Source organism: Phaeoacremonium minimum, assembly GCF_000392275.1.
Source record: "Phaeoacremonium minimum UCRPA7 unplaced genomic scaffold PA7_03_scaffold_541, whole genome shotgun sequence".
NCBI lineage: Eukaryota > Fungi > Ascomycota > Sordariomycetes > Togniniales > Togniniaceae > Phaeoacremonium > Phaeoacremonium minimum.
Genome location: NW_006921443.1, coordinates 101944 through 129366, shown reverse-complemented (window position 1 = coordinate 129366; position 27423 = coordinate 101944). Strand labels below are relative to the sequence as shown.

Here is a 27423-nt window from a genome sequence, read left to right as displayed (position 1 = left end):
ACTCTTGAGAAAGGATGCTTGAGTCGTTCTTGCTATTAGGAGAGCTGGAACTTTCGGCTACATTGCTCTCTTGAGATGGATTGAGAGAAGCCGCGGGGGAGGAGGCTTGGCTGGACATGATGGGTGCGAGGGGACTTGAATCCAATTATACATGCATCGCAGTGTGGGTAGGAGGCCAATTGGTAAAACGAGTGACGCGAGGGCCTTCCTAAGCTGCCGGGGTGGTGAAGAGGAGGTAGGAGGAGAAGAGCCAAAACAAGAAGCAGGAGGAACAGGATCGCGTGAAGTCGAGAAGGTGTTCTGGGTGTTTTAGCTGGGGAAGCACTGGAGGAGCAGGACGGGCAGCTTGGCCACTCTAAAAGAGGGACGCAGGCGAGGACCCACGTTCACGTCAAAGGTCGTGGTCGTGGTTTGCAGGCGGGCGCGGTACGCAGCCCAGCGCAGCCCAGCGCAGCAAGAAGCGGGTGCGGGTCACTGTGTCCCTGCCCCTGCCGTAGCAAAAAGCGCGGTCGGCAAGTACATGGTACCTGCTTTTTCTCCGCGTTCGGCTCCAGCCACTCACGTCGCGCGTTTGCGAGTTTTGATTGCCCGATTGGGAAAGCAAGTCAATACCTGCAAGTCACGCTTGCCCCTCCGTCTCTAGGGCGATATAATTTAGACGAAATCACTGCTAACCTTAATATCCACACTCGCGACGACCCGCGACCCGTGCTTTTCCTTAGTCGCGTTGTTGCCCGCTCTGCACTCTAACACGCAGCTGTGTCTGTCTCTCATTTCCCCCATGGCATTGAGGAATCTCGAATCGCCTTCAGCTTGCATCTCTGTGATGCCTGGGTCGTTGGAGTTCCTCGGTAGGCTGCCGATCCAATCATTAGCCATTTAATTTGCTGGTCTCAACCTCAACCCAGGAGCCTGCGCGTCACAAATGCGCTTCATTTGCTGCCATCGGTATTACTGCTTCGGCGAAATGGGAGACAAGCCCAATCGATGCGCATTCCTGTCCCTAGCCCTCTATCAAACCACCATCCGCGGGTGTTTCCTAAGTCGGGAATGAGATCGTTGTCGGCAGTGGTGTATCTGCGGGGAAAGGTATCGCTGTCTGGTCCGTCACTTTCGTCTGCCCTTCTGCAATATCAAGTCCCTCCATAGCTCTTCGGAATATCTCAAGTGCGACATCTGGCTTCTCCGCAGGGACGAAGTGGCCAGCTTCGTACACAACAACAAAGCTGAAGTTGTCGTACTCCTTGACCTTACCAGTCTCAAAACCACCAATGCTCAGCGGCTTATAACCGCTCTCTCGAAAGAAGGCTGATTGCGTGTAATTGACCGCGTTTGACACAGCCTCGCCACCAAACCAGTTGCCGATATAGTCTGCATCTCCGTACATCAATCTAGATCAAGTCAGCCATGAGCGACTTGTTCTAGTGGGGCCGACAGACATGATCCTAATCCCCTTGTCCAGCAAGAATTCCAAATCTTCAAGGTAATCGGGATAGACATAGTCGCCGGACTGTTGAAATGCCAGATAGACATCATTGTTTGTCGATTTGTATGAATACCCCACAGTCACACCTAACGCTTCTTGCGTCGATGGTAGATTCAAGAAATCGACAAAGAAGTCGGGTCTACCGGAAAATGCATCAGGCTGTCGAATGTCGTACATACTCCGTCCACTGTAAGCGTAATAAGGGCCCTCTACATTATCTCGACCTTGACTTCTGATTAGACTCTGTCTTCCGAGGCTCATTGATTTGACGAACACATATTTGCTGCTTCTGTGCACGCAGCTCTCGCGTTCAAACTGGTTTGATTTAGCACGGCGTTTTGCTAAGGCACATCCACCAACCTGGTTCTATCTCTACGAACAGCTTGGCTACAGCGAAATACTTGATCCAAACAACCGTTGTACATGTAGCAGGCATAATTCATGTAAGTGTAAACTAGCAAGGTCAAGAAAGGACTTTTCCTCTCACATGTGAAGTACGTACTGTCATCGTTGACTGCTTGTATGCCATATGTGTTGTTCGTTGCGAATTCTGGGTACTAGTAAATCAGCTCATGAACAGCACTGATTAAAAGAGGTGAATATGCTATTGCCTACGAGAGGAAATTGCGTTGCGGCGTCAATGATACCATTGCCGATCCCAAGAGTATTCAGCTCAATCTCGATTCCAAGCCGAGTCCCATTTTTAATTAGCTCATTTTGTGTATAAAAATATCGATAGAAAGCTTCTCGACTGGTCAATAACATTATCAAAACACAAATTCAGACGCCTACTTGGTCCGTAATGGCCTCCATAACTTGACCCAATCAGCTAAACTAACGTGTTGTGTAGCATGCAGGTGTACCGACCTCTCTGTCCAGAGACTTAGATTCCTTGATGCCGGCTTGGCGTCAAATTGTGGAAGTTCAAACAGGAAGGCCTGAAGAACATTCCAAGCAGCTTCAGCGGCGATACTTGTTCTGTCAATGCTAAGTGACGCGCTTTCTCCTTCTGTGGCGTAAGAGAAGCCAACTCCAAGGGGCTGTGAAATGAACAGCAAGTTTGACACTTCAGACCACGAGAATGGATTTACCGTCGTGTTGAGATCGGGGGTGACAGTACAAGGTCCAATTTCTACTCAGCGTCAACACATATCTTAGATTGAGCTCAGGTGAAAAGAACTGCTATGACCTTCGAAAAGTCCTATTAGGGAGTCACTTCCAGGCCCGCCGTTTAGCCACAGGGTGACTGGAGCTGTTCCGGGATTGTTTCTTGCTTCAAAGAACCAGAAGAATGTGTGCGCTTCCTCGCCTAGATCTACATATCCTGAGAAGAATCTGACACCATCTGTGGTATCACAGATACCCGGTTCTTGGTATCGAACAGTAGCATTCTGCTGTGTCAGTATCTGATGTCGCTGAACCTTTCCCAAGCCCCCCTTCACAAGGTGCGGGGGCTCTGTGTGCAGGGTCCGGAGCGTTGGCCGTCTGTACCAAGAAGAACCATGACAGGTCATAAAAAAGTGTATCAGCCACAGATGAAGCCGTAACAGTATCATTGTGCAAAGAAGCGAGTATGGATCTACTCGATTGACGCTACAATAAGTTTATTCGTTCAAGCTAGGGCAACGACCGTGACAAGTCTTTGACGCAACATTTCAAGTGGAATGGCAGTTTCAAGGGTAGCAAAGGGAGAACAGCACTTCTATGCCACTGTGATGATAAGATCTTGAAGAGGATAACTGGGGATGGAGCAAGTCAGCTGTAAAGGCGAATCGGATAATACGAATGAAGCGGCTTGATATTGCCTATCCGCCTCAATCGGGAGCGATTCCCGCTGTCGGCGACTAGGGATTCTGCCAGATGAGAGACTGCCACCTACTCGAGGTCAATGATAATTGATGAGTTGTAGTATAGATGTCATAGTTTTGTCACATTATATCCCGTTGACGTCCGTCCGATCAGCCGCTTAGATACTCACTAACAATAGGGGTTCCCAACAGTTATAGGTAAGAAGTTGTCGGTACCGCCACTACAGCATAATCAAAAAGAGTCCGAGTTATAGGGGCAGATCAATTCTAGGTATGAATGCTCAGTCTTAGACTGGAAAGGTAAGGACTTTGGTGAGCTTGGCTTCAACACTATGCGAACCTCCGGGAAGACGGCACGGTGCGAGGTGTTCGCCGCGGACGGGACCCACTGTGCCGGACTGGTTGCCATTGCAACGGTTGGAGCTGACAAAGCCCGAGCTGAATGCAGCTCGAAGAGGGGTGAGTGTTTGACATCATGCCAAAATTTCAGAAATTGCCCCACCATTCGCCTTCAGTAAAGAGCTTGGCTCACCGCCTTCTCAGCCCAACCAGTTCCTCCGCCACCTGATGATGTACTACGGTCGTTTGCTACGTTTGTCAGTAGAACGATAGTTTTTTCAAAGTCAAGGAAGCAAAGTCGCAAGGAAATGGACGATTTTTCTGCGCGAATAGTCTACTTAAGATGTGCTAGAGCAGCAAAGACGCCGAGTTCCACCCCCAAGTCTCGAGGTGATGATGCTTGATCAAAAGTTGATGTGAACGAACTCAGCCATTGTGTCCGATGTTGAGTCACGCTCTTCGTCCTCATAATAGCCACCCTGGTCCACTATCTAATCTGGCCTGTCCCAAAAATGTCGCTGAGCTGGGCAATTTGCCTGTGACCAACATTTGACAACCCGTAATCTTTTCATTCTGAAGCCGCCCCAAAATCATGTCATGCGATCATTGAGCCGTTTACAGGTCATCATCATCCTCCTCACCAGGCAGAGGCATGGCAGCAGCCTCGTCCATCTCCTTCCGGTACTGCTCGAGGAGAGCCTCATCGACAACGGCGGTGGGCGGGGCAAGAGCCGGGGCAGCGACGAACTCCTGTAGAATAGATGTCAGCGGTCCATGTTACTGAATAGATAAATCTAAAACCTTACCAGGGCGGGGTTGCCGACAAGCTTGCGAGCGAGCCAGAGGAAAGGCTTCTCGAAGTTGTAGTTGGACTTGGCGGAGATATCGTAGTACTGGAGATTCTTCTTGCGGTGGAAGGTGATGGTCTTGGCCTTGACCTTGCGCTCCTTGACATCAACCTTGTTACCGCAGAGAACGATGGGGATGTTTTCGCAGACGCGGACGAGATCACCTGTTGCATTTGTTAGCCACCCATGCCAAATCCAAAGAATAGTGCCTTCACGTACGGTGCCAGTTGGGAACATTCTTGTAGGTAATTCGGGAGGTTACGTCAAACATGATGATACCACACTGGCCGTTGATGTAGTAGCCATCACGCAGACCACCGAACTTTTCCTGACCAGCAGTGTCCCACACATCGAATTGGATCTGGCCGAAGTTCTACCAAAACCGTTAGTTGGAAGCCTAGGAGAGTTGGCAACGAATTACTGACCGTGGTGAAGCCAAGAGGGTGGACCTCGACACCGAGAGTAGCCATGTACTTCTTCTCGAACTCACCAGTCAAGTGGCGCTTGACGAAGGTGGTCTAAAAACAGCATATTAGTTGGTTGTTCTGCTGCGAAGCTGTCACGATGATGACTGCAGCCCCGCCAAATAAGATGCGCGATAAGCCCAGGGAATCGAGGGATCAGCCATAAAGACAGTGAATTTGGCTTACCTTGCCAGTACCACCATCACCGACAAGCACGAGCTTGAAGGTAGGGACCTGCTGTTGAGCGGCGGCCATGTTTGCGATAGATGCAAAGATGGCGGAGTGATGTAAACAAGGCGGGGGAAGCTGGGGCGCAAATGTCAGTGCACCTGGCTAGATCAAGTTCGAAAAGGCGAAGAGATCCGTAATCGAGTTTGAGGTACTGGGAATTAGTTGAGTAGCATACCTTCGCAAACGAGATGATATCGTGGGTGGTGGAGTCAGGAAGGAAGAATTCACTGACGAGGTTCGGGGAAGACAGCGATGGTTTTTGAGGGACAGAAGCCTCTGGAGGGGAAGGTGCCTTAGCGAAAATCTTGGTTCTTGGGCGGCGGTCTGAGCACGTGCCATAAATCGTGATTTCGAGAGCCGTCCCAACGAGTGGGGCAATCTCTTCTAGCATCTGGCACCACCCAAGGTACAAAGTCTCCCTTTCTACACATTTTTAGTACCTCCAGTGAGGTGACTCTATACTCTTACATGATCGTGGCAAGTTGAGACGGTTACAGCTGGCAATGCCACCAGCTACCATTTCTATCAGTACCCAACGACCAGGTTATATGACTCTGTTAGCATCACAATGCCAACTGTACACCAGTTGCCACATCAATTGGATTCTCGTGGTCATTTTCTGATTTGATTCATGCCTCATCTTTCTCAGCTCCAGGTGCTGCCTTATTATCTCGACAAGGCAGCTCACCTCTGCCTGATCCAACATCGCCAACATCCATACCTGCTACGTTGGATTAGACAAGTATCTACTCTAGGTTACAGCGACCTGTCTACATCCGTCACTGCCTTAGCTCTTGCCCAGGCGATCATCCATGCAATGAGCCATCTCTACCCACTTCCTCCGTTTCGATGCCTGGAGACACCTTACTTCCATTAGTGCCGTCATGGTCCGCGTTGCAATTTTCTAAGCATCCGTTTTCTTCGGCCCTAGTCACTCTTTGATATCGAAGAGCATCAGATCGGTACTATGTGACACCCCAGCGACCCTCTTCCTCCCCAGTTTCTTCGCGGCGTTAGAGTCAGACGCAATTCTTGAAGCTGTCCAGAGCCAGTACTCCTGGAAACTTTCACGAGGACATTTTGCTGGGACTTGTCAGCATCGTTTGCCTGTGCTGCTCGGCCATGGTCTCGGTTGCTGTCACTTACTCCTTCGTTGCCTTGTACACACTCCGCCACCTTCTTGAGGCTGTCGTGATTGGAATGATTGACATATCCAAAGTTGCGGATCAGATCTCCTTGCTTCAAGCCTGCTGAATCGGCAGGGCTACCCGTCACCACGCTATTTACCTTTGCGAAAGGTCGATCGAGTTGTTCGGGGATGGAGTCGTGGAGCGCAGGCTCTCGATTGTTCGAAGCGACTGCTGGTCCTTCCTCTGCGTCTTGAAGACTTGCAAAGTGCTCATGCAGATGCTTCTCGATCCGTGACATTAAATCTTTGTAATCGTTTCGTAGGTGGATGATTCGAGCTCGTGTGGTGCGAACTAGCACCATAGATCAGCATCCGCATCCTCTTGCAGTTTAGTAGCATTTCTTACTCTGCGCAACGTCGATGTCTGCTCGGGGGAATCCGTCCGGCGTAAGAAGGCTCGTATTCATGTCGACACCGTGCTGCAAAGCTTAAGTTAGCCATCATCATCCAATATGGGACCTATGGCCGCATTACCGAGTCCAGGACACCACTCAAAGCCTTCAACTCAGCCTCGATATTGTCCTTCTTGCGCTGCAGCTCGTTGAAGGTGAGGTGTGCCGCCCCGCCATTGCTAGCAGGCCCCGAGGATGGTCCCGAGGGGACAGTTGGTGCATGGAGGTTATTCATTCTGAGCGGCAAACCCATTCTTGAGACAAAAGTCTCTGAGAAACCATGTCTTCGGAATGAGCTGTTGGAATATGGTCTCGATCACAGGTGCTGGTAAGCTAGTAGGCCGCAACTAGTCTTCCACAAGTGACGCGTTACTTGCCTTCAGCAGCGGCTTTGGAGGGGTAGCTCGGGCACGGGAACAATTTGTTCCGATATTATAGGGGCCAAGGGGCACCTACAGGTGACTACCTCTCACTAACACTTAAACGCAACGGATAGTGAAGATGTAATATAACATTGCAGCACCTTCCTCTTAGTGTTGCATTCCGAGCTTTATACTCGAGAAGCTTAGTGGGTTTTGGGCCTTGCACAGAGGTGCTGCTTTAGAGGTGCAGGCAGCTTTCCTGTCTATCATTAGCATTGCCATCTTGATACCAACCGAGTCAGTATGTTAGCTGAGCGTGTTAGACGATGCATTGACTAGACAATGATGTCGCTGTTGAGGTAGGCACGTTCGGTGTGACCAAGATGTAACACAGTCAATCACAAGGTAGGTAGGTCTCCCAAGGCACCTGATACTTCCTGAGGTCCATGCGGACAGAAACGGAAACACCTTTCTCTTCCAAGCCGTCATGGTTGTGGTGATTGGATTGAGTTGAGAAGGTGCGTTTGTCAAGTGTGATCAAGGCACAATACTCTCCTCTAGCCATGGTCTTTACCTAGGTATCCAATATTTTGACTATTTTCTCTACATTGCACGCTTGAAACGCGGCCATCCTTTACTCGTTCACGTTGCATTATATTGCTTCTTTTTGGGCCTCGTCGTTATCATGGTTTGAGCCTTTTTGGAATGATTGTCTCTTGACTTCTGTTTCTTGGGGTTTTTTGGGAGCTTGTTTGGAACTATCGATTTTGAATTCGACTTCTTGGACTCAAGTCATTATGTCTCAAGACGGCAACGATTCTTTGGAGTCAGGCTCACGTACCAGCTCAGTTATCATCACGCGCCTACTGAGAACCTTGGACGATTCGGCATATAATGGTTGCGAAGATGTGACCAGTGATATCAGTCACACAGCCAAGGCACCTCCAACGATCAATATCCGGCAAACGTCTGATAATGCCTGGAACAAGTTGGGCACCATTCCTCCGCTCGGCTTTACGATAGACGGGCTTCATGCGCTTGAGGACGCTTTGGGAGTCATTCCAACCCAACATGATAACCAGATGGACGGTTCTGATAGTATGTCCAACAAGCAGAACAAACCATTTCGCAAATGGATGAATACCATACGTCGGCGAGCCGCTCATCGACATACGGTCATGGGAGTCTTCGATGACGACCCGATGCAGCTTCCACAGTTAGCTGGCAATCCATCAAAAATACGGAGAGCAGCACATCGCCATTCGTCTTCCGGATCCTCTTTTGGGTTCGTTGCCTCGGTCAAGAGCGCTACTATCAGTATGGCAACTGCAAGTATTCTTGCTCGTTCGAGGCGTACTACATTGAGATCATCCCAAGCCTGTTCACGAACCGACCGCAGTAGCAGAGCATCGATTTCGGGTAACAGAGCTTCTGAGGATAGTTCTTGTTTAGAAAGATCATTGGTTATGGACAAAGCAGTTGTGGAGCGATCGCTGCAGCGGCGCCGTATTCTGGAAGAGCTGATTAACACAGAAGAGGGATATATTGGAGACGTGCGGTTTTTGATGAACGTAAGTTTTGTTTACTATTGTTCTTTTTTCGCCATGCTGATGACCGTGCAGGTTTATGTTACAATCCTTGTATCTTTACCTACCTTGCCGATGAGACTTCGATCATCAATCAATCGAAATCTTGCAGACATTGTCGAATTACATGAAGAAATATTAGGAGAACTGCACCATGCCGTACCACATTCCGAATACACACAACTTGAGGTGGCTACCCCTGGTTCGAAAGTGGCAACGGGCCATCACCGTTGGAGAAGTCTCGACGCTGTCCCGGAGGATAACGATGGAATGGGATGGTTGGACGCCGTCCCTGGAATGATCGCCGACCCCCAGGTGGCAGCGGATGTAGCCAGAATCTTTTCCCGGAAAGTATGACTTCGTTTCTCATCTTTCATTCTATGGATTGCAGCTAAGTCCTGATCTAGATGGGACGGTTTTTTGTCTACGAAGAATACGGGGCGAAGTACGAGATGATGATCAAAGATATCGCTTCAGCACATCGTACGTTACCACAATGGGACACATATCAACGGGGTCTCGAAGCCTTGGCAGCGTCATTGGGTCCGGGTAGTGATCACGGCGCCCACTTCAAGAAATCATCAACGATCGGTGACCTATTGGTCAAGGTAAGTAAACACTGAGCATGTGATCAGGCTACATCTAACGTCTGCAAGCCTATCCAGAGAGTTTGCAAATACCCTCTCCTATTTGCAGAATTGTTGAAGTATACTCCCGTCTGCGACTGCCCTCACTCGCATATGGAAATTGAGGACACGCTTGTCAGACTTCGCGAAGCTACAGCAGAAATCAATCGCGCCACAGACGATGTTCAGGTCAGATCTGTGCTTCAAAAGACCTGGCTGCTCCAAGACCGCCTCATGTTCCCTAATACGGTACGCTGAAAGACAGGGGATCATGGTTTTTGACTAATGGCTCGCAGAATCTCGATACTGCATCAAAGAATTGTATTCGATCATTCGGGCACATCCAATTGTGTGGTGTTCTTCATGTCTGTTGGCAAACAAGAGATGGCGTAGAAGGAAAGTACATGATCGCTCTCTTATATCGCGACTGGCTGTGCCTCGCGACCGGCAACAGAGTTGACCAAATTTACACCATCCAAGCGTGCATCCCTCTCGCCACGATCAAAGTAGAGGCTGCTGACAATGGGCGAGGTAATTAATGTTCTTGCAGAACCTGTGATCGCTGCTAACTCACTTTCAGGTTTACAGTGCCATACGGCCCCGTACACCTGGAAAGTTGTCTTTGAATGTGATTGTCAGCTGTACGAGATTGTGATGACAGCTTGCACTTCTCGAGAGGAAACAGAGTGGCGCTCGCGATTGGTGTACGTCCCGGCCAAAGATGTTGCAGAGCAAACACAGGTCAAAACTTTCAACTTTTTATCCTTGAATATCAGGACGCTCGGGACCGTTTTCGGAAAACAAGGTAAGTCTAATGATGCAATGTTATGATCGTACATACTGGCCAATGAAGAATCTAATAGTTTATCATAGGGACAGTGGCACGCAGGATGTCCATACATCGAGCTACGACTGTCGGGGCCAAATCTCCAATATCCCATGTCATATTGAAGAACACAACCATGGAAAAAGAGTCGACAAGCAGTACCACTACGGCGTCTATCAATCGTTCGCAATCATTACTCACAACTACTGGTCGACTTCCGGTTCTAGCACCATCTCCTGGAGACAGAGCTCGGCTGGAAGCCCTTGTAGCGGATGTCTGGACTCGCGGGATCTTGCCTTTCCCCGGCATGACAGCGCGGGCGAGGAGCGAGCATGCAGTTCGCTCATCAGCATCGTCTATGATCCGGAAATTGAGTGTTACGAGCATTGCAAGCACCTTCACGAGAAGATCGCCGAGCGTCACGAGTCTGAAAAAGATCGTAAGCGATGATGGAACTGAGGCCGCCAGAAGATTGCTTGATGCAACGACTGCAAGGGCACCTCCCGCGACAGGGCTGACCCTCTGCCAACCCGATGACTCTGTGCATTCTTGCCTATCCATCATTGATGATGATTCCGAAAAGCACAGCCCCACAGATTCGCGAATCAACTCAGGAGAGCCTGGTAATCCACCTGCAGAACATGGTGGGCGCCGGCTTGTCACCATCGGCAACTCACCTGGGCTGAACGTGGACCACATTACCGCAGACTCGCCGGTTCTCCGTACCTCCTCGGCGAACAGCTTGTGGATCAATCGACAAGTATCCGATGTGTCCAAAAAGTCGTCGTGCCCATCAGACAAAGAGAACATACAGCACGACTTGCGAGGTGATCGAAACACCTCAATTCCTCGATTGACAAATGCCCGGCACAAAGTTGAGATGCTGCGGCGAGGCGTAATGGCGCAAGGGATTCGCAGTTTTTTCCGGTAATCCATGAGGGAGTGTACGAGTAGATTGGGGCAGCATCTATAGGCCCATGAAGTATGTTTGGGTATGCCTGGTTCCGGCGCTGGACAGGACGTGAATTAGTTTATACCACCGTCAACTGAGTGGCTTGCATTACTAACTGCATTGAAGCATCACTATCAGGGTTTACAGGCTTGGACAGAGGGCACCTCTAGATTATAGCACAAATTATCCATCTTGACTTGTTGTCATTTCACGAAAAGTGGTTGCTTCTACCTCTTCGTCAAGTCGCTTCCTTGATGCAGTCAACCGTTGTCCACAACTGGAGCTAGAGGGTGCATCTACACGTGCATGCAGGCACCTACATCACCGCCTTACCTGATCTCCACGTAGCATCTGGATGGCTCTTCATTTCATCTATGAAGGCCGCTTCGGTCGTGGCTCTCCGTACAGACCCATCCCCCATCCCTGCAACGTGTGACGTCGTAAGGAACCAACCGAACAAAAATGCAGGAACGTAGATTTTCTAAGGGCAGGTAGGGACGGGAACAAGGCGAGGACCCCACTACGGCGTAATGGGCAGCAAAGGCAGCTAGGCAGAAAGCAGCAAGGCAGCTGGGGCAGCAGCTTCCGAGCTTGTCCACCAGTGTCTTTCAGCTGCCAGAGGTGGCACCCAGCCCCGCCATCACCAACAACGATGACGTAGTTGCTCCCGTGAGCTCCAACTTGCAGCGTAAATTGATGGCATGACGATCACGACACTTACCTAAGGTACCTACTCCTCCCTACAGCTCCCAGCAGTATATTTTGAAAGCTCTTGAGCTCTCCCCGCAAAATCTTCCTCCTCTAATTCCTCATCATCACACATCACACACTTCTACCTTTACACCTCCACGACAAACAACAGTCCATCAATCACCAACGAGCCCTTCATCCCACGACACTGAGCTCAAACAGCAAACAGCCAAACAGCCAAACACACCACTACTTAAAACAGCCGTCGACGTCAGCTATTGCCGCCGTCCACTCCCCACAGCCACCCTTTCCACATACACACGTACATTATTCTCATCCCACCCATCCGTCAAAATGGTCCGCGGAGCTACCGAGCAGGCCAAGGTCCATCTCAAGGGCAAGGAGGACGACTTCCTCATCTTCGTTGATGATATCGAGACCTACAAGAAGTGGCAAGAGGACAAGTCTGTTGCCTTGACACACTTTGTCTCTGCCTTCAAGGTTTTCGTGACGCACAAGTAAGTTTTGTCATGCTATGGCAACTTTTCTTTTCCCTGTCGAAGTAAAGACTAGTTATCATCTCCGCTTCAATTGATGGAGTCGATGTTTGACATGACCAACATCACTTGAGGTGGCCGGTGTTGGTCTGAATAGGCCTGCCACTGCCCAGCGGCTATCGCGTGTTTCAAGTCGCCTGTTGGCTTGAAATAGATGACATTGCCACCACCATGGTCGAGGCCCTGACTACCAGGCTCTGCCTATTCTTGTCACAACGCATGGTTGTGGCAGGCCCTGGGTGTGGCCTTGACCATGCAAAATGCAAACTTACAGCCTTATTGGATGATTATGATCGCTAACCAATGGAATTAATCACAGGCATGGTGCTCAAGGCACATATGATGAGGCATCCGATTCCGTTCTCGACAACGAGTTCGGCACCCACGCGGACGAGGATGTGATCAAGCAGATCCTAGAGAAGGGAACTCTCCAGGAGTCATCGGTAAGTACCCCAGCTTGATTGAAGACCAAATAACATCCGATTACTAACATGTCATTCTCAGATGCCCGAACGTCAGGGACCAAAGAATGACTCGAAAGGCCCGCTCGCCGCTCACTAGAGGGATCCGCGGAAGAAGAGACGCCGGTTCAAATGCCACTTGAGGCGTCTATTTCGCACATTTTGTGACGTGCTTCAGACGAGTTATGAACGTTGCTGTTACAACTGCTGCGAAATGGTATCGGTTGCTTGCATGACCTGCCTACGTTGCTATTGAGATTTGGGATCTTACAATGGTCTGGGTCTTACTTTTGGGGCACGTTACGAGGGAAACCAAACCATTGGTATGGTGGATACGGGATCATTGGTCGTTCTGGCTTCATTCTCATTGCGCGGATGTCAATTGTGAAAATTGACAGTCATGACCGCAGCAGGAAGTCAACATTGAACCATAGCTAGCATATAGTCTGCTAAGCAACTCATTTTCCCGCCACAAATTTCATTTCAAGCGCTTCTCATGTGATCAGTGTGCATCCAAAATGAGCCTCGTTGCCGTGGCGCTTCCATCGTTTCGATCGTGTTTCGAATCCTTCGCTGCGACTCAGGTGTGGAGCCGCCACCGTCTCGCCAGTCGCTTGAAACTCTCTCGGCGCTAGAGATCTGCCATTTCATCAGATTGGGTTGCTTCATGTCTAATACGAGTGTTTTACACAGTGCGCTTTGAAGTAATGAAGTCATTTCATTTGGACTGTGAATCCAGATCGTATTAATGCTACTGTCATGATTGAGCCATGTGAGAGGCTTTGATGAGCTGCCGCGAGAAAGATGTCATCGCGAGCAACCACCAGCTAGTTCTGGTCCTCCTCGTAAACTGCTGGATTTGATATCATGGTGATAGTACACCCGAAGCTGTAATCCGTCTCTCCTCGTAAACAATCCACCCATCTATCCCGCCTCTCTCCTTCCTCCTCCTCCCCTGCACTTCGCGAGCGACCCTATATGGGAAAGAAATCTCGCGTGACGCCCCCTAGCCCCCGTAGTCGAGTTTTCCTTGGGGATATGTAGATGTCCCTTTCTTTGTCTTGAACGCCGGAAGTCTTTCGTTCCCCCTCCTTCGTCTCTCCTTGGTCGCGATGGAGACAAGTCAAAAGAGACACCCCCATATAGACAAAAAGTGATAATAGGTAAAACAAGAAATGATATGCCATCTAGAAGCAAAATAAGGTTCGCCTTGGGTTGATTGATATATACGGCTCTCCAGCGCCTGTTGTGATTGCTTGGTTGTAGGGATGGTTCCGCCATGTTCCCTACTCGCAACACAGTACAGAGAGCTGGAGAGAAGAGAGGATATGTATATCGTGGCTGTCGGTGGTGATGGAGCTTAGACTCGGCCACCACGACCGCCTCGTTGAGGTAGTGTCCAGGGCTTGGCGCAGATGATCTATGAGAATGTTAGGATTTGTTGCTTCGAATATAGTTGGTGATGTAACGTACCTCGCCCTCGCTGTATGCCCAGAAATACACAACCATGGCAACCACGTAGTACAGTGCAGCGTTGGTTCCCTGGTAGATGAGAATGGAGGCGAGAGCCGCCAGCGGCAGCACTGCCAGACGAGCCTCGAGGCTCCGGTGGATCGATGATCCCGCAATGAATCCCAGCGGCCACTCCCAGGCAAATAGCAATATGCCCATCACTAAATTGATAATTTGCAATATCGGGAATGGCTTCACAGCTGGATCCAGTGTCTTCGTCAGAAAGTCGAAGAATATCTTTGGCCAGAAGAAGCCCTCCAGAGCAGCGGCAATTTGGTCTGGTTCGCTTGTTAGCGTGATACTCCTGATGATAATTTCCTGGATGAACATCTTCACTTACAAGCTGCCGAGCTCAGGATGATGAGCCTTGCCCAGTGGTTCTTGATAAGTCTGCCCATTTTGGTTCCTTTCCTATTACCAAATCCTTGGTTCCTTGCGTTCCTTTCTCTTTCTCTTCTCGCCCTTGGCCGTTCCTAGATTGCTCTTTCCTTTTCCTCCCGATGCCCTTTGCCGGAAGTCCTTTTGAGGTCTTGGTGATTCGATTTAGGCGCAGCCCCAAACAGTCAGAAACTTCGAAGAATGCCCAATAAAGAATGCGTCAAGCTCCTAGGTAAAATTCGAAGTCGTCGGTCTGTCGAAGCCCTACTTTCCAAGACACTACTGCAAAACAAGACCCAACCGGTGGAAAAGAAAGGAAGTTTGAACTGGTCGAAGTCGAAAGGTAAGAAAGGGTTCGGAAATAAAGAGGTACAGGTATCCGGACCTGTCCTTGGCGTTGAACAGAAACTGCCGATATGAAAGAGGGCTATCGACAGGCGAGTGCACAGCGCTACCTAGAAGGAAGGGAAGAGGGTGAGAAAGCCCAGGAAGAGACCGGCCAGCGGGGCCAAGCGAGTCTATATTGCTCGCCTGGGGGTGGGAACCCTCTCAGAGTGTCTGGGTTTTCTGGCAGCAGAGCCACACTTTGGATGGTACGTGCCCGCCCAGTGGGCAAGCACCCGGGCCGGGAGTTGTGGTGTATCAGACAGTGCCCTGCTACCTCAGCGGGTGGGGGCTGGGTATCGGATGTTTCTGGCTTGATGCTGGTATGATGTCGTCTGTGATCCAGGTTCTGGAAATCTGATCTATGATGACAGCTGGCATCCGAGCGGCATTAAGGTGTTTCTGGGTGACCGATGAGGCTCTCCTAAGGGGGTGGAGAGAGCTGGGATATCTAGAAGGGGCAGGGCGCCGCCAGGGTACGAGGAAGACGAGGCACGGAAGACGGATGCTCTGTCTGCGGGTCCAACATTAAGGTTCTTTATGGCGTTGTGTTCTGAAGCAGCTTGTGGGCTGGGTTGAGGGTGGCTCGTGGCAGCAATGGGTCTATGCTGGCGATCTCAGGGATTCATTGCCTCGTTCGCATTGAAAGGAGGTTTGAAGATCAGACAGGACGAGGAAGGGGGTCGAGGCCAGGGGAAGATGTGAGGCAAGACCGTATTTTAGCATGTAAGAGAAGTCTGCTTGATCCTCAGACGTCCCGGGGCATGCAGGTTTAAGAACGGGAAGCCCAGTGCGTGCGGGAGGAGGAGGAGTAGTCGCATGTAGGTTCGACTAGAACTGATTGGGAGTCCGTGGGAGAGGATTAACACCTGCATCTGGGCGGCCTATTGTAGATATTGTATTGAATGTACGTACACTTGTACATGCATGCGCATGCATGGCCTGATCTAGCTTACTCGTGTAGTGAGTGACCTACATACCCGCTCGATGTACGTCCATCCATCCATACACTACGCAGTACAACGCAGATTGGACTCCGCGGCAAACGAGGGAGATTTCCAGTCTCATGAGCCACGGCCGCGACCGATTCTCTGCTTTAGTGTGCAAGCCGCCCCAACCAGTCCCAGTTGGCCGCTACTGCTGGCCATTCTGGACGACTGACTGGGGGGAAATCTCCGCTGTAGGCCATGGGCGGGAGCAGTCGGCCTGTTCCATGATGTGCAGACATGGCCATATGACCCGATTTAGTTAAGAAGGCGGTGACTGGCAGGCTGGGAAGCCAGGGCCAAGGCACGCACTGGATGCTGTTTTCTGCTAGTGTGTCTCTCCCACAGCGATTAATTGATCGATTGATTGCTTCCAGCCCTCATCAGAAGGCCGGCGGCCAGAGTAGCAGCGCGTGCTGATGCCGAGAGCGGCCACGGGCAGCAGCGAGCAGGCAAAGCATTGGGTGCTGCGAGGTGGTGGTGAAATGGGACGTGGTTGAGAATAGCACAGGCCGGCTCGGCCAAGGTGATTGGAGAGACTGGGCGGTTACAGGTTGGGGCACGGCCAATGACACTCGCTGCCGCTTGGACAACGCAGGGGTCAAACCCCCGGACCGCAGGGATGGGCTCCCCTCCAGGCCCTTGTATCAGCAACCCAGCAGCCCCAAAGGTATCGCAGGCGTCACTTGTCGTAGCTTTTCTGGCGGTCAGTGACTTGGACGTCTCTTGCTCGTGTCACTCTCGTTCCCTATCTGGCCAAGACCCTCCGCCCGGCCTGTCCCATCGTTGCCAGGTGAGCCAGCTCATCACTGCTGCTGCATTTGTTGAAGGACTACCAAAAGAAGCCAGACGCAGTTGCCCTAGACTTCTATCGATGCAGGTGTCGTGGACAGTCACAATTTGGTGAAATGTGATTGAAGATAGCCTAAGAACACCAAGAACCTCATCGTGAGGTTCAACAATGGCAGTTTCACTAGCGTCATTGATGCCCTGGTGCAGCCCAAACTCCATGCGGTGCTGCCCCCGCCCGCCTCACCACAAGATGCCCTACTATCGTTACACCACACCTCGTGGCCGACCTGAATCAGTGCTACAACGAGTACAATGCTGATGATCTCTGTCAGCCTGTTGTCATCTCGTCCTCGGACGGCTGTGCAATCTCAACAGTTCATGCCATCTGAATGTCTGCGACAGTCGATCAAGCGGCTCTCTAACAGTGCCCTGTCAACTAACATGCCCATGAGGCAGATGCTGTTTGAGAGACCCGCCCAAGTGCTCCCCGTCGCCAAGCCTCTTTCTCGGCTGCTGCGAGGCGAGTAAGACAGGCCCGACCGGGACCCCAGATGCGCTCAGACACCCGCCCAGGGTTCTTTCCTTGGTCGCCACAGGCGGCGGCGTGCAAGGCGTACATTTGCAGGATCGGATCAACTGATCGATTGACAGGACGGATGTCGCTCTACGGCGCAGTGAAGAACGACATCAATAAGCTTCCTTAACAGCCCACATATTGCGCTCCTTCTTTGTTTCTAATACCTCGACACATTGGGTTGTCGGAACCGGCAGAGCAGATTCTCGTTGATGGCTCCAATTAAGCTTGTTTGAGGACCGCTCCACTCGGTCTTTGGTAGCTACAAATGTGAAACGCTGAGCTGTGCTTTTTTCGCTGTTCGCCTCAACAAAGCAGCTGTCAAAGGCCTCGGCAACTCATCCGAGGTGGCAAGGTTCTGGCTCGACTATCAGTCGATAGACCAGACAGCACTCGATGCTCCCATCGTAATTCGGGCGACTGTATGGTTGGGATGTTTCGATAGAGTTGAATCGCTCATTCACCGCACGGATGGCAGAAGCTTGATTCATCGCTAGTCAAGACACTTCATTTGCTGTCAATGATAATGAGATAGGCTATGGCACTTCATCCAAGTGTGACAGCCGTTACGAGAGTCAGGCACGACGATTTGCCAGATTGAAGAAGTTGGTGATCTTTGACTGCATAGCATGGCTTCTTTTCCTTCCTTGCGCTTGGCAGACCGCGCCTCGCACCCAGAAGGATGGTCAAGCCGTCTTGCACCCAACAAGTATGCCACATTGTCGCTTACCTCGAGGCGTCGTGAGACTTGACGAGTTGAGGTTGGGTGTGCTCCTGCACCCTTTTTCCCATTTCTCGGAGACGACGTCGGTAGTGGGAATGGTCTATCACACGCCGCGTCACTGGAAGCCATGCGGTTGAAAGATTCCATCACGCACATTACTCTTGAGTCGGTAGATGCAGTCAGCGACTTCCCAAGCCTCGCAACTCCCAGAAGACACTGCAGGTTTGTTGGCGGTTGCACAGAAATTCTCATTGGCTCTTGCTTCAAGCCACATGGAAGTCGCTGGGATTCAGGGCCTAGTCCACTGTGATGGTGAATGGTGTGCCAGCCGGGTCCAGACTCAGCCAATAAGTGACTTCTAGGATCCTTCCCGCCATCGCTCCCACCACATCTGCGGGCGGGACCTGAAGTGTTCACGGCAGCGGGCCTTTCCACTGGTCAATTGCGCTTTAGCGGGTGCTAGGCAAGATCTGGGCTGCCCATAATAGAGATTCTGTAAGCCATTTCTTATATTGCCCGGCTTTGGCCCCCGCAAGTCTCTGGTGTTATCCTGCTTCCTCCAGTCGACTCGACTCGTGGTCGGTGCATGGAACATGGACGGTCCTACGAAGTTATCTTGAAGGTCCGGTGAGAGAACTTGTCAGATGGGCAAGAAGTAAACCATTTGCCCGTCACCCTACTCTGCAGTCCGTTTGTTCGAAGAAAGGTTCTCTCATGAAGATGCGTGAAGAGCCGTGAAATCTGTGAACGGATTACCGTTTATGGTCTTCACCGCTGTGCCTGCCGCGATCCGGTGGCTTCCCTTTCCCCGCAAATCTTCACCGCTGGACTTCACATCCAGCAGTCATGTTGCAATAGGTGGCCGGTTATCATCTCGCACCCTCTGCCTTGGTCTGCCTACTTGGCAATTAAGCGTCGTCACACATCTTATCGATCTAGCGGTGATGTGATTGTGGGGGCTCTTTGTTGACTGTGATATCGAATCCTTGGTATCATACGACCGTTTTCATACCTAGCTCTTATCAACCACGTAGCTTGTGTCATGCGGAATTGGGGTAGTTCTGGGATTACTTCTTCTGCCGACTCTGTAAGGCCTGCTTGGGATCGTGATAGATCCTGCTGGCATTCCATTATACAACGGGAAGTGTGCCCTTGTCACCAGTAAATCGACAGCGAGGTTTGGGTGTTGAGCTGTGCTTCAAGCAACACTTCTCCGTAAGGGCATGCACCTCTAGGTTGAACCTCTGCTTGTTCGGAAGTGTGGGGTTGGATGCTTGTGAGCCGGATGTATGCAACGTACGCCATATCACGCTGCACATTGGACTATTCCTTTCTGGTTCAACTAGAGATTGTGACCGAAGATGCGGGCAACTGCTCGGATTAATCCCTGCCACCGACATTGCGGAAATAGAATGAGGCTTGCAGACCATCATGAACACAATCATTGGATTGGATATCTTGGCCTTGATAATTCTATTTCCGTGTTCCGACCATCGATGGAGAATGAGGTGCCCACGCGTTCAGAGTATACGGGTCGCATTCCTCTTGGTTGAAAGCCCGAGTAGCCATGGAAGCTTTATGAGTGATTGTGCTAGTCTTAGCGATGTTGATTACTACTTGCCGTCCAAATCGTCCACGGCCTCCGTTTAAATCTTGACATAGCACATCTGGGTCGTACCAAAGAGGGAGGTGCGCTGCTATCAATATCCTCTTACACCAGAGAAGCTCGAGATCCCAGACACGCATGGACGATTCACAAATGTAGTCCGTGGTCTTAGCCAGAGAGCTCGTTTTGTGGGCGTTCTCTCACTGGATATGCCATAATCTTCATCATCCCAGGTCCGTCACGTTGTCGCACCTAAAATACCAAAGAATACCTTGGTTGCCAGCCACTCATAGCGCGTATTCAAACATCCAGAAGTCGATGACCCGCTGCGCGTCCTCTTCGCCCAGATACTCTAATAGGATAGCCTTGCCCTCTTCCGTGGCTGCCTTGCTAGCGAGTTCTTTGAAACCACTTGTGATGTCGCTAAGCAAGTTGAGCTTGTGCTCGGTCAAATGCGGATTCAGGGTGCTGTATGACAAGAGGTCATGAACAATGGTCTTATATGGCCTCGATGGGTGGCTAACGGTGCTGAGTTGTTGGATGAAAGCTGCTAGAGTAGTCGGTAGAGCTTGCACAGTATATAGGGGCAGAAGTCGCATGTCGAACTTGTCCATCATACTATGAATACTTATAAGCAACATCGTCTTGATAATGTGGCTTTATTTGCCATTTCCGCATACAAAAGGCAATAAAGGAAACCTACTCGAGCTGCAGTTGCATAAAGCCAGACATGTTGCCTCCATCACCGAGGAGAAAAATCACAGCAACATTGATGCCGCCTGTCAGATGCGCAAGTCGGTTGAGACGCTGCTCTGTCTGATCGGACCCGACATCGACTTGGGATAACAAGATAAAGCGGAAAATTGCATGACCAGAGGGCGACTCTGATTTGGCCACAGGCATAGCGACATCGTGAGTCTCGAGTCTTGACTCTAGAGATGTTCAGCATCTTCTAGACAATCAAGCAACACTTCAGTTCGAGTCAACATACCTCGCCATTTTGGCGTCTCTTTCAGCAGGATGGGCACCAGAGTTTCCCATTCCCTCCGCTTTCGCAGAGACGTGCAGAACGTCGGAACATTGGCAGCAAGGGGTGTATGCTTAAGGGAGGCAGTTTGGGCCATCGTATGTAGCCGTATACTCGTAATTGACGTGAGTCTTGTCCAAGCGGCTTCAGATTATTTTGTATTTCTTTTTTCAGTTCGTGAGAGGTGTGTTTTATGCTTGCTTGCCCTTTCTATAGTGGTATCATCTAACATAATCCAAGAAAACGGGAGAGGAGTTTAGAGCCACCATAGTAGGAAAGCTCTTGCCTTCTCCGGCCATCTATCGAGCCTTCCTTCCCCTCTCAGCAACAACTACCTGGAGAATTTGAAATCTCTCCTGAACGCCATATTTTTGTGGCAAGAATCCTGTGGATCGTGCCTACCCAATATAGTCCCGAGACTTGATCGTACACATCAATTGGTATATACATTAATGATCCCCACAACAGCCATACGCAGCTTATTCGTGAGAATGGCATCAATATCTGCCAAGATCAAAGGCAGACCGCTTGGCGACCTAGAGTTAAGTCTAATATGGCGGCCATTTGCGTCTCGTTCAAATAGGTGGTGGACTTGTCGGTGTCGGCAGAGATAGAAGAGGCTGCTTCGTCTTAGGATCTCTGTAATTCCGAAGTACATCCTCCAAGAGCCGCACTCTTTCTTGTAGACTCTTTTCTTCCTTTTCCAGCTCCTGTTCCTTGTTTTGTGCGGCCTCCAGCTGCTGCCTCAACTCGTCGATCCTAAGTTTATTTGTGTCAGGTTTCTGAGATGATCGCCAATACTCGTAGATGATCAAGCCAGTGGCAACGAATAATATGAAGCCATCACCAATGACATCTGCGAAAAGATCGACAGCTTTCCCTTCCGGAAGAGGCCTGAATTTCCGTTTCCATACACTCCTTGGGGCGTCTTTTGAAGCGTGTGATTCCTTGGCTGTCGTCCCGTATCTCGCCTTCAACTGTTCCTCCTTTTCAGTCTGTTCTTTTGTTTTGACCGTTGGCGCTTCTGCCTTCTCTTTCGCCCTTAGCTCTGCTTCGGTGTTCCGTAATAGTGCTACAGACATGCGCATGTTCAATTGGTGTATATGTTGCCCATACTTTGCGGCGAACTGCCGAAACCCCGGATGATCATGCGCTTGTGCTTTGATCCGATTCTGCTCTCTATCATTAGACGAGTTTACTATTTAAATCAAAAAGCTTGAGCACTCACTGCGCCATACTTGGATATATGCCGAATGAACAACGATCCGAGCTTGAAGAGAGGAAGAGGCACCATTGCGCCGGCGTGTCCGGATGGGATTGACGAATCGGGCGCAGGTCCAGCTCACCGGGCGGGAGTATCCTATCTTTGCGCCTCGCTACCGGTTGGCAATCGGCCAGTATCACATCGAAAAGCCGTATTGCGCACTCGTCTCGACGAACTGCTGCGAGTCGCACGGGTTTTATCGACCTAAAACTTTGGCTGCCTGTGATAGTCAGCCAGGTACGAATGCTTCGCTGACGTTCCGCGGGGCTACGGCGTTGCAGGAGACCAATCCAAGCAAAGCTTAGCGATAGAACCCGCTGGAGTGTGGCCCACACCAGCTTGCTCCCGCCTGTTTCCCGTCTTTCTACAATGGTCCCCACACCACGCACCACACCCCGGTCGCAGGCTGCTGTTCTGTTGCCCTGCACGACCACCACCAAAAAGGCAACAAACGAAGACCGTGGATCCCTGACCTGACCCGACCTTAGCATCGAGCTCGGTTCCGGCTCGTCTGCCAAAACTTGACAATAGCCTCAACACCGGCGGAATTATCATATCTAGTCTTCAGGATACTTGCTATTCCGCAGTCGTCGCCTTTTGCATGTCGTCGCAGAGATCAACCACTTGTAAGTCCTCCATCGCTCCAATGTTCTTGATGATTGTTTACTTCCACATTTCTTGTCACGATGATCGTCCTCCAATCCCAACAAGACACACCGCCCCCGTAACATCACCATCTGCTTCAGCAATTCATGCCCCTTCCCTTGCAGCCATTTTCCTACACTAAACCACGAGAGACGTGTTGCATCCAGCGAATTTCTTTAGGGCTAATGTTCAACATCAGGTAATCACGACGCATCGCAAGCACTGATTTTGCCGAGGCTCTTGTGATCAGTAGTATACCGCCATTCAGCCCGCCTGCTCTGAGCCTTTCAGTCATAAATAGCCAGTACGGCTCGGTCTGCCCGGTCATCCACGAGCAGGATGGCAGCTAAGGGCATCGACATGGAAGCTCTGTCCCCGAGAGATGCCAATGCGCTCCCTAAACGAGTAAATGATCTCAAGACCAAGGCTGTGGCACAACTCAAGTCGGCCAAAGACAAGGAGCATCCTCCTCCTCCACCACCTCAGGTCATCGAACCTCCTTGCTCCGATCGCAAGAATGGTGCTGTTTATCAGGTTGGAAAGCTGTTAGGAAAAGGTGGCTTTGCCATCTGCTATGATGGCAAGCATGTTGAATCAGGGAAGAAGTATGCCTTGAAGATTGTCAAGAGCTCAATGCCAATTAAGATGGAACAGAAGGTTCGCACCCCTCAGCTACCTCGAGCCAGGAAGACCTGAAGCTAACATGCCACCAAGTTCCAAACCGAACTGCAAATCCAGTCAAAGATGAGACAGCAGAACATTGTCCAATTCCATCGAGCGTTTACTTTCGAGAGCTGCACCTATTTGGTGCTTGAGCTGTGCCCGAACGGCTCGCTCATGGACATGGTGAAGCGCCGAAAAGGATTGACAGAACCAGAAGTCCGTTTCTACACGGTACAGATCGCTGGTGCAATCAAGTATATGCATGCGAAAGGCATTATTCATCGAGATCTCAAAATGGGCAACATCTTCCTTGACAAGCATATGAATGCAAAGGTTGGTGACTTCGGCTTGGCCGCGCTACTCGTGACGGGCAAAGATATGCAAACCATTCGTCGGACAACATTGTGCGGAACACCAAATTACATTGCTCCGGAAATTCTGCAGAAGGGAAAAGTTGGTCATGATCATATGGTGGACATCTGGAGCTTGGGTATCATCATGTGCGTCTATCAGTAATTTCGTTTGTGACTACTTTGAATGCTAACTTATGTAGGTTCGCGATGCTCACATCGAAACCGCCCTTTCAGTCATCCACAACTGATGAGATCTATCGCCGGGCGAGGGAAAGAGACTATGAATGGCCCAGCGTCGATCAGAAGTACGTTAGCCCGGAGGCTAAGGACCTGGTCGCAATGATGCTTCAGGATGCCGACAGACGACCAGAGCCGGACACGATAGTTCAACACCCCTTTTTCACTGTCGGATATATGCCTGTACAGTCAGACATCACATCACGACTAAGGGAGGCACCGCCAGAGCAGATGGTCTTCTACGAAGCTGCCAATGACTCCGCAATGGAAGAGCGCAACTTCCGTAACCTTCGTGAAGTCTGTCGGGAAGTTGGTGTTGGACCATGGAATCAGACGCGGGTGATTCATACTGCTATCTGGAGAGAGATTGCCGCAGAAGAGAAGCACGGTCTGACACCTGTGATACCTTTGGCAGAGAGCATTGTATACCGACCGTACGATGAGGTGAAACGGGAACAAATACAGCAGCAGCAGCTTTTGGCTGTTCAATCATCATCTGTATTGTCAGAGAGAACGGAGGATTTGACGGTGAATGCGACACTGAAGGCACCGTCTGGTCTTCTAAGACAGCCACCCCAGAGCTTTGCTGCTCAACAGAGAGCACAGAACAGGCCTGCAAACCCCGTACTGCCTGTCAGATCGCAATCTACTGCAGATATTCCAACAAGACCAACGACAGTTCGATCCCGGAGCAAGAAAGAGGCACCACTAACAATGAGTGGTGCTCTTTCCGTCGAGGCTCATGAAGAGGCTGTAAAAGGCACTACTCGCTCTACAAGGGCTCAACTGCCTACGAGTAGGTCCGCTGGAAGTATGAGATCAGCGACGGTCCCTCAGCCGCAGCCACAACAAAAAACTCCTATTCAGGCATTCAACAAGGATGAGATGGTCACTCTCTTTGATCCTTCAGAGTATCAGGAATCTGTTTCTAGTACGAGACCTGACGCTGTTCTGGACCGTCTTCGCAGACTGCAGACAGAGCTGGAGCGTGCACTGAACTCACGATCTATGGCAATTGTGTCTACCAAGGACAAGGCACCAGCACTACCAAAAATTGTTGTCAAATGGGTGGATTATACTAACAAGTTTGGTCTTGGTTATATCCTTAACGACGGCAGTGTTGGGTGCATCCTCAGAAGCGTGGCTACAACTGAAGGCAATAAGACCGCCCTTCTACCGCCAGCATGCCTCCTTGTTCATGATGCAGAACGCCATGTCCAGCGAAAGAATGACCGTACATATTCCGACAGACACCAGATTGTCCCTATGACCCAGGGCATATACTTCTACGAGAACAACGGCGAGGACGGTATGACAAGAGTGCGTGTTGATCCCGAATGCTTCAGAGTACCTGTATATCCCGATGGCACTGCTGCAAAACTGGGCATTGGACAAACGCCATATGAACACCGCAAGCGAGAGCGCATTGTGTTGTGGAAAAAGTTCGCAAACTACATGCTGGCTTACGGAAGAGAACTTGACGGTCCTGCCGGAGACTCTCAGATGCGTGCCCCTACCATCACGGACCCTACTGCAGCCCCGAGCGACTTAGTCACATTCTATCAGAGGTTTGGGGATGTCGGTTGCTGGGTTTTCTGTGATGGACACCTTCAGGTATGTCTCCTCAATGATTTTGTGATTCGAAATCAATACTAACGACACGGTAGTTCAACTTCCCCGATCATACCAAGATCGTCATCGATGCCACCGGCACTTGGTGCCACTTCTGGCATCTTCCCCAAAAGGCTGCTGAGCGGCTAGCAGAGACCGGGGCTATGGAGGAATCTGCCCTCGACGACAGAACGGTACTCTCTTATCCTCTGCAGACCCTCCTCAACTTCGCAACGCAGTCAAAGTCTGGCGTTCGTACTGCTACCCGTAGTGCTAGCAACCCGACGCGTAGCAGACCGGAAATCCCTGTGGAGCTTCAGGGGATCCCCGCAGCCAACGATTTCCGCAAGAAGGTGCAGTTCATCAAGACCGTTGTGAAGGAATGGGTCATGAACGGAGGCATTGGAAACAGCGACATGTCTCGCGAGGGTCGCATCCGCTGGACTGGTACCCGCGAGACGAAGAACGTCCCTCTGCAGCAGAAGCATGTATGGGTGACCATCGGCGCTCGCTGGGGTGATGAGCGCTACACTGCCTATGTCGACCCGCGCAAGCCAGCGGAGATCGGAGCCGACATCGACGAGAGCAAGAAGAAGTGAAGCGCCTGAGCGGGAGCGGACTTCAGGGGTGGTTTCTATGAGTGTGACATGTTCACTTTATGACTTTTCTTTCCATCACTGCGGCGTCTTTGGCATCACGAGAGACGAGACAACTTGACTTTGGCTGCTTCTTCGGGTCACGACTGCATTCCAGCTCGTCCCTAATCAGATATCCGTGGACGCAGCATGAGGCTGATATAATCAAGGGTGTTTTGCTGTTTGGTGTTGTATATTTTTGGGGCTTGACGGAGTCGGGCAACGTCCATGGCACGGCGTATCTTGTGTTGTGTATGGTACCTACCTACCTGTTTATTACTTAGTCCTTTCGTTTTCCCTTTCTAGAATCACTCTGATCCTCTGGAGTTGTCAAGAGACTTCCCACCTATGAATAAGCATTGCATATATGATGGTCGTGATTATGTATTCATGTGATGGTCATCATCTGATGTAAATCTTGTTACCATCATATTATCAAGGCAGCGAGCAAGGCACAGAGAGGGTGCTAGAGTTAACAGCCATGGTCGTATGTATACAGTCGTATTCAACGTCTCCTGCGAAACGAATTTGTCCATCGATATACATACGGTACGATATATCCGAACCCGAGTCTCTGAGAAACTCATACTTCCAACTCCTCCTGGGGTGATGGGATACAAACAAACACACACAGAAAATGGGCCATGTTTCCATGCAAAAGCTATGCCAAAGTATTCTCGTTCCCTTTTGGATTCGACTCCCCCCTTTCTGTAGTCAGATGATGATGATGCCATGTACCTAGGCTATGCCAAATTGGTTTGTGCTTATTCCGTATCCGTCCAGATAATGATGATAAAAAAGGATGAGCGAAGGCCGGATAATATCTACCCTTGAATATGGTCCGTATGCAAGATATGCTTGCCCTGTAGGCAGTGTTGGCATTGTGCCGAACTTGGAATAAAAGAATAAAAGGTATACTACCGACCAGTCCATGGTCTCAGTCAGAAGATTAGAAATCGGTGTAGTATGAGAAAGGCAAAAAAAAAAAAAAAATTGACAAGGGGGTATTGATTGCAGATTGTGCAGTTGGCGATGGCACGGTCAAATGCCTCAATTTCAGACAAAGAGAACAAATAAATCATCCTGAGAAATTCAACGCTCCCAATGCCCTTCAACGCCTCCATTCGTCATAGATTCGAGTCGTTATGCATCAGCTGAAATTCGGATAAACGCACTGGTAGGCGTGAGAAGGTTTTGTTGTTCGGTTGCTGCGTG

The 27423-nt window shown here is 50.4% G+C and overlaps 6 protein-coding genes across 6 annotated transcripts; 2 read left to right on the top strand and 4 right to left on the bottom strand.

The window, feature by feature from the left end:
* Window positions 1–1039: 1039 nt before the first annotated feature.
* UCRPA7_7566 (putative carboxypeptidase s1 protein) lies at window positions 1040–2299 on the bottom strand (the record flags this gene model as incomplete). The annotated part of the gene is made up of 3 exons (XM_007920094.1): window positions 1040–1391; window positions 1985–2043; window positions 2279–2299. The coding sequence occupies 3 exons, from the start codon at window positions 2297–2299 to the stop codon at window positions 1040–1042; spliced, it is 432 nt and encodes a 143-aa protein (XP_007918285.1).
* A 1949-nt stretch (window positions 2300–4248) lies between these two features.
* Window positions 4249–5200, bottom strand: UCRPA7_7565 (putative gtp-binding nuclear protein gsp1 ran protein; the record flags this gene model as incomplete). The annotated part of the gene is made up of 5 exons (XM_007920093.1): window positions 4249–4383; window positions 4440–4645; window positions 4701–4854; window positions 4907–4999; window positions 5132–5200. The coding sequence occupies 5 exons, from the start codon at window positions 5198–5200 to the stop codon at window positions 4249–4251; spliced, it is 657 nt and encodes a 218-aa protein (XP_007918284.1).
* Window positions 5201–12153: 6953 nt separating this feature from the next.
* UCRPA7_7564 (putative shwachman-bodian-diamond syndrome protein) lies at window positions 12154–12917 on the top strand (the record flags this gene model as incomplete). The annotated part of the gene is made up of 3 exons (XM_007920092.1): window positions 12154–12317; window positions 12676–12799; window positions 12861–12917. 3 exons carry the CDS (start codon window positions 12154–12156, stop codon window positions 12915–12917), a joined length of 345 nt encoding a protein of 114 aa, XP_007918283.1.
* Window positions 12918–14177: 1260 nt separating this feature from the next.
* Window positions 14178–14727, bottom strand: UCRPA7_7563 (putative pro41 protein; the record flags this gene model as incomplete). The annotated part of the gene is made up of 3 exons (XM_007920091.1): window positions 14178–14237; window positions 14291–14607; window positions 14670–14727. 3 exons carry the CDS (start codon window positions 14725–14727, stop codon window positions 14178–14180), a joined length of 435 nt encoding a protein of 144 aa, XP_007918282.1.
* A 5333-nt stretch (window positions 14728–20060) lies between these two features.
* On the bottom strand, window positions 20061–20897 carry UCRPA7_7562 (hypothetical protein; the record flags this gene model as incomplete). The annotated part of the gene is made up of 3 exons (XM_007920090.1): window positions 20061–20391; window positions 20477–20705; window positions 20765–20897. 3 exons carry the CDS (start codon window positions 20895–20897, stop codon window positions 20061–20063), a joined length of 693 nt encoding a protein of 230 aa, XP_007918281.1.
* Window positions 20898–23069: 2172 nt separating this feature from the next.
* Window positions 23070–26172, top strand: UCRPA7_7561 (putative serine threonine protein kinase protein; the record flags this gene model as incomplete). Its single annotated transcript, XM_007920089.1, has 4 exons — window positions 23070–23366; window positions 23424–23872; window positions 23926–25576; window positions 25630–26172. 4 exons carry the CDS (start codon window positions 23070–23072, stop codon window positions 26170–26172), a joined length of 2940 nt encoding a protein of 979 aa, XP_007918280.1.
* Between the last annotated feature and the right edge of the window lie 1251 nt (window positions 26173–27423).